The sequence below is a fragment of the Triticum aestivum genome, chromosome 2D (assembly GCF_018294505.1).
Source record: "Triticum aestivum cultivar Chinese Spring chromosome 2D, IWGSC CS RefSeq v2.1, whole genome shotgun sequence".
In the NCBI taxonomy this organism is placed as follows: domain Eukaryota; kingdom Viridiplantae; phylum Streptophyta; class Magnoliopsida; order Poales; family Poaceae; genus Triticum; species Triticum aestivum.
The window spans coordinates 609,047,656-609,053,051 of NC_057799.1; the positions used below are offsets into that span (position 1 = coordinate 609,047,656).

General features: G+C 47.0%; 2 protein-coding genes across 3 annotated transcripts; both read left to right on the top strand.

Annotated features, from left to right (window-relative positions):
• Positions 1–834: 834 nt before the first annotated feature.
• Positions 835–2,845, top strand: LOC123050372 (DNA topoisomerase 2). Of its 2 annotated transcripts, none has more exons than XM_044473174.1 (5): positions 835–1,322; positions 1,406–1,792; positions 1,890–2,042; positions 2,211–2,280; positions 2,367–2,845. In XM_044473174.1, exons 2-5 carry the CDS (start codon positions 1,412–1,414, stop codon positions 2,636–2,638), a joined length of 876 nt encoding a protein of 291 aa, XP_044329109.1. In that variant the 5' UTR covers positions 835–1,322; positions 1,406–1,411; the 3' UTR covers positions 2,639–2,845. The 2 variants fall into 2 exon arrangements, with proteins under 2 accessions (XP_044329109.1, XP_044329110.1); XM_044473175.1 differs by having other exon boundaries at positions 1,893–2,042.
• Positions 2,846–4,393: 1,548 nt separating this feature from the next.
• LOC123050373 (uncharacterized) lies at positions 4,394–5,116 on the top strand. Its single transcript, XM_044473176.1, has one exon. It carries the CDS (start codon positions 4,581–4,583, stop codon positions 4,845–4,847), a length of 267 nt encoding a protein of 88 aa, XP_044329111.1. The 5' UTR covers positions 4,394–4,580; the 3' UTR covers positions 4,848–5,116.
• The last annotated feature ends 280 nt before the right edge of the window (positions 5,117–5,396 follow it).

Below are 5,396 nucleotides of genomic sequence, written 5' to 3' on the forward strand. Positions count from 1 at the left end.
GCCGCCGTAGTGTTGCCGCCGCACCCGGACGGCTCCAGTGAGCCAAATTCTGGCAGTAGGGTTTACGGTGGCCGCCCTTCCTCCGATCTATTTTGTACAAATAGGCTATGTATGAAAGTGTATGGTAATCAAGTAACTATGAACACCACTAGTTCTACTCTGAAGTAGTTCGATTTCTCCCGCGAAGTTCTGATTTCAAAATTTATAGGTTCACTTTAAGTTTCTGTTCTGCCGCGACTATTTTCGGCCCGTATCCGAGGCATGCCGCGAACTGTAAACTCACTTTAAAGGTCCGCGATATAAGGGGTCTGCTAAAGATGTTCTTATAGGGGGGCCGCTTGTACAAGCTGTATGGATTAGGTTTTCACAACGGTGGAGCTTAGTTGGGGGCTGTTTAGATTAGAATTTTGTTAGCTTTCGCCCTCCTCCCCCCACCCCCCACACCCCACAAAAAAAACCATATTTGCTACCTTGGCCCCCTTGAACATCCTGTCTAGCTCCGCCATTGGTTTCTCGCATACAAATGCGCAAGCTAGTGCATATATACACAAATCCAAGGACGTTATTTTTTGTGAACTCGCATATGGCAGCACTAGCCAATGCATAGGAGTGAGTTCTGAATGGTGATACACATGAGATTTTCTCTACAAAAATAAAGATTTGCAGATCAGTTCACATATGGAATTTTCTCTGCAAAGAAAGATGTGTACGTTAACAAAACAAAGGCGCATGCAAAGCTAGTGCTAGTGCTACATACAGAAACCCAATGAGCTTACTTGTCAGGCTCTGGCAGCACTTGCCAAACCACGGCGGCGGAGCACCGCTACGTTCTCCAGCCCCGATGCGATTACGATACGAACTCGATGAGCACACCTGCAACCCCATCTTTCCCCACCGTCGCCGTTTATTTCTGCTGCCTCCGCGGAGCACCGCTACCCTTCTTCGATCCGGACTCACCGGCGGCCGTGAAGGGGCGCTAGACTGCGGCGACTAGACGCACGGCGGCGGCCACTGCAGATCTCGAACCCCTCGCTCGATCGTGATCGCGGTTCGGAGGGGCTGGAGCGAATCCGGTCGTAGTTCTCCAATTCGAGGCTTCATTTGCTTGGCCTCCTCCCGTCGACGCCAGATCGGAGCGCCGACACCCTTCTTCGACCCAGAAACAACGACACACGACTGCAGGTGCGACAAGACGCGCGACGGCCGGCGGCCACTGCAAATCTCGAACCCCCTCACTCGATCGGGATCCTGGTCCGGATTGGCTCGACCGAATCGGCACCTAGTTCTACAAATCGAGGCTTGATCTCTATCTAAAACGGCAGGTACATTTTTTTGTTGAGACGTTTAGCTTTTACTCTGCTTGTTCATCTGGAAAATACCACATTAACTAATTCTTGTTCTGCAGGTTGCAATGCTGCAATTTTTCGAAAAGAAGCTGAAGCAAGTTGACAACAGAGCTAGGTTCCTCTCTTGTGTTCTGAGAGGTGATATCAAGATCATTCCCAGGAAGCAAAAGGAGCTGCTGCAAGAGATTGCTGAAAAGGGATTTGATCCCCTCCCAAAGGAGGTTCTGCCCGCTGCCGTAGGAGCAACAGGAGACAGCGAAGAAAATGGAAGAAGTTCTGATGTACTACATGCCAGTGATTATGAGTATCTCACCTCCATGACAATTTCTACCTTAAATGAGGGGTACCTGGAGCATCTTCTAGTACTAAAGAAGAGATTTGAAACTAAAGTTGGACTCCTGAGAAGAACTACACCAGAATGTCGGAAATCTGAAAAGGAACCAACTGTAAGTACTGATAATTTAATACTCTAATGTTTAAGTTGATGTTCATCCTTTTGAACTTATTATTACCTCAACTGACAAGTGATTCTGTGGTTTGAAGCAGATAAGTCCTGATATACAGTTTCTTGATGCAAACTATATAAAAGCTCAATCAGATAGAAAGGTTGTGATAGTCATTGATTGCAAACACAACAATGTATTTGAAGCAGCCCCCAGGAGACAACATAAAAGGACTGCAGCCGAGTATCTTGAGGTATAGATTACCTCATCAACTGACAAGTGATTCTTTGGTTTATTATCTACTCTTCCCCTGTAAGCTAATTAAGCATTTCTAGTCAAAATCATCTTATGTAGAAGTTTTCTTTTGTGCGCATTGCAAATTATTTATTGCCTTTACAAGTCAACCTATCAATTTACGTAGGCAAGTGTGGTGCTGATGGATGATGATGAGGACCATCTTGCTGGAAGTCTCGAGGCCCAAGAATTTAGTGGTAAAGCCCATGTACACTGTTGTATTTGTCGAAATAACATCATCTCTTGCAGAAGTTCTAATGGCCACCTACTTTTACTTGCACAGAGACTGAGAACACACAAAAGCAACAAGCAAAGAAGCAGAGGAAACAAAGAAAGAAGCAGAGGAAGGAAGAAGGCAAAACAGGCACAATACCTTGCCATCGACTAGACTCTCAGGGCCATGTCAGATCAAGCCATGGCTTCCTCACCGAAGAAATTAAGAAGATTGCAAGCGACTTAGATGGTGTTAAGATCACTCATGGTAATAGGGATCAGAATAGGGTAGCTCAGGTGTTGGCTAAGTTAAGCCTGCAGGATGCATCTGTGTCAGTTTAGCATGTGGGTGCACTGTCTGTTGTAGCTTCTTTTGTCGCAGCAGATGTAACCCTTTCGATTAGGGCAACATTAGCCATCGGTCGGATGGGGCGAGCCCCATATCGGCCTCCTCCCTAGCCTTTAGATTAAATAGCAAAGTCTGGATCGTTGGACCATTGCAGCATAAAACTTCCAAGCTATACATTTGCAACATCATAGTAGAACTTATATTGTGGTGTGTCAAAAATAAGGAGAAAAAAAAAGTCTAGTCATGTCAAGCACAACCATGGATGACCTCATCCTCATTGATCAGAGCAAAATCCCCGAAAAGAATCATCACAACATACTCTATATAGCATGTAAACCCACGTTTTCAGCAACACAACATGAACATACAACATTTATAGCCGACCTTAAGAATCATCACAACATGTTGGTGTGTGTTTGCAACAACATAAAAAACAAGGCCCTAGCATGTCTAACAAAATGTTGTAACATCAAGTAACCCAAAGCTAACCTTTGTCCTCGAATGCAAACTCATAGCTAGAGACTCGTCGCGACGAATCTGGCTCACAAGAGCACTATCGTCGCTAGATCTGGTGTGCCCAAACTCATCCGCCTTGACCTCCCACCATCCCCGAGCTTGGTGGCATGAAGTATACCCCGTTTGAGTTGAATAGGGAATTTTGGATCTCAGCAAATTCAAAATTCAAAAAATTTAGTTTAAAAAATATCTGAAAAAATTGCACAAGTAAAAAAGGATGTGAGGTGTATGTGTGTAAAATTTCAGCATGAAATTCGTTGAAATGCGACCTGTACAAAAAAAGACAAATTCATGGTATGGGAGGATGAATAGTGTCATGTGTTAAAAAGCCCCAGATTTTTATTTTTTTTGCACAACCCTCACTTGAAAGTATTTCATCCTGAAAATTTACACACTTATGCATTATGGTGTCATGCATGTCTGTATTTTTTTCAGATGCAAAAATATGAATATTCACAAATTTTGAATTTAGCATTTGGAGGCCTCCATGGAGTTCGGCCTCCAAAAGCAGTTTCTGGTTTGAGCTCCAACCTGACCTCCAGGCTATGGATGCAATCTCCGGAGGTAGGGAAAACTCGTTGTGCAAACTCCACTTTTGTCGACCACTTTGTGGTTCTTGGCTGCGAGGAGAAGTGCTGCATCATCATGTAAATAAAGGAGGAATACCAGAGGAATAAAGAAGCTGGAAGGAAATGCTAGGGAGCGGGAAGTAGAGTTGGTGGAAACGTATCATTTAGGCCCCGTTCGGGATGGACCACTCCCTCTGCTCTGCTCCGCTCCGCTCGGTGCTGGAAACGAGGAGCGACAGAATAGCTACTCCCCAAAAATGAACTACGCCCCTCTCCGCTCCACCATTTCAGCTCCACGAAGTTGGGAGCCAGAGTGTTGCCGAACGGGCCCTTACACTTTGATTTTTTTAGATGAATTTACCGTTTGATTAGATCTCATCATTGGTCTAAAAAAGAGACGAATACCATGGGCTTTGACTTTTCCTTTTTGTGGAGAAAACCATAGGATTTGTCAAGTGGCAGTGTGGGCACGGGTGCTTTGAGACACTAGTACATGTTCCAGCACAGCACCGCAGTTCGATGGCCCGCCGTGAAATAATCACCTGAAAGTAAGTAGTAATTGCGTCTGAGCTGAGATCTCAGATCGACTGGCCGAGCCCCTCGTCACATTCATATTGGCCAGACCCGGCCAAGATGCGTACCTACTCACAACTACGACGACGATAATAACAGCTCATTCATTTCATTCAGTTCGCGCTCGCACCCGGGGAAGGCCGCAAGCCCGCCACTGGCACCGGCAAACACCCACCCACGCCAGCGTCCACGGCAGCATCTGCCACTTGCGAAAGAACAACAGAGGACGTGGAGTGGAGCTGTGGACTGAGCCGAGCTTGCTAGCCAGTAGCCACCGATGGGGCTCCACGTGCTGGTGGCGTTCGCGGCGGCGAGGGGCTTCGCGCAGGTGCTCCACGTCTCGGCGCGGCTGCTGTGGCCGCTCAACCCCTGCCCCCCGCTCGCCCGCCACCTGCCGGAGGCCTGCGCCGTCGTCTGCGGCGCGCTCGCCGCCCACCTCGCCTGGCTGCGCCGCGCCTACGCGCGCGGTGGCACCGTCTGGGGCCTCCGAAGCCGCGACGACGACGACGTCCTCCGCCAGGCGCTGCTCGACGTCTTCTACTGACCGAGGTGCGGGCAGAGCGCCGCCCGGTGGTGGCGCTCGCTGCTTCCCTTGCTGTTGCTGTGGCGTAGGAAATTCATGGTTTAGACGCTGTTTCAGCTTATTCTATTGGTTTCTTGTTCACTTGTATTTACCGAGATGCGTGGTTTATAAATAATCTGCAGTTGTAATACTGATCTGTAAAAAGAGATGAATTCTGCTAGAAGTGGCGGATCCTCTGTTTCGGGATGCTGCGATCAGCGATTTCTTCTTATGAGAGTATTTTTTTTTCTTCTAAAGACTAATTCGCAAAATAGTTGTCGACTTGGAGTAGCAACACCGACAATCGACACTGGCTTAAAGATTTACAGTCACAGGTAAAATGAGGTTAACTCCATTCATGAGTACACTGAGCCAGTTCGGCAGCTCCTTCACTCATATCCACTTTTTGGATCATCCTACAATCATCACTAACTAACTGATAACCGATGAACGAAGGGCATAAAACCTTTATTTGTCAATTTGTCATGCTATCCAGAGTAGTATGAACTATGCTCGTGGCCGCATCTGCAT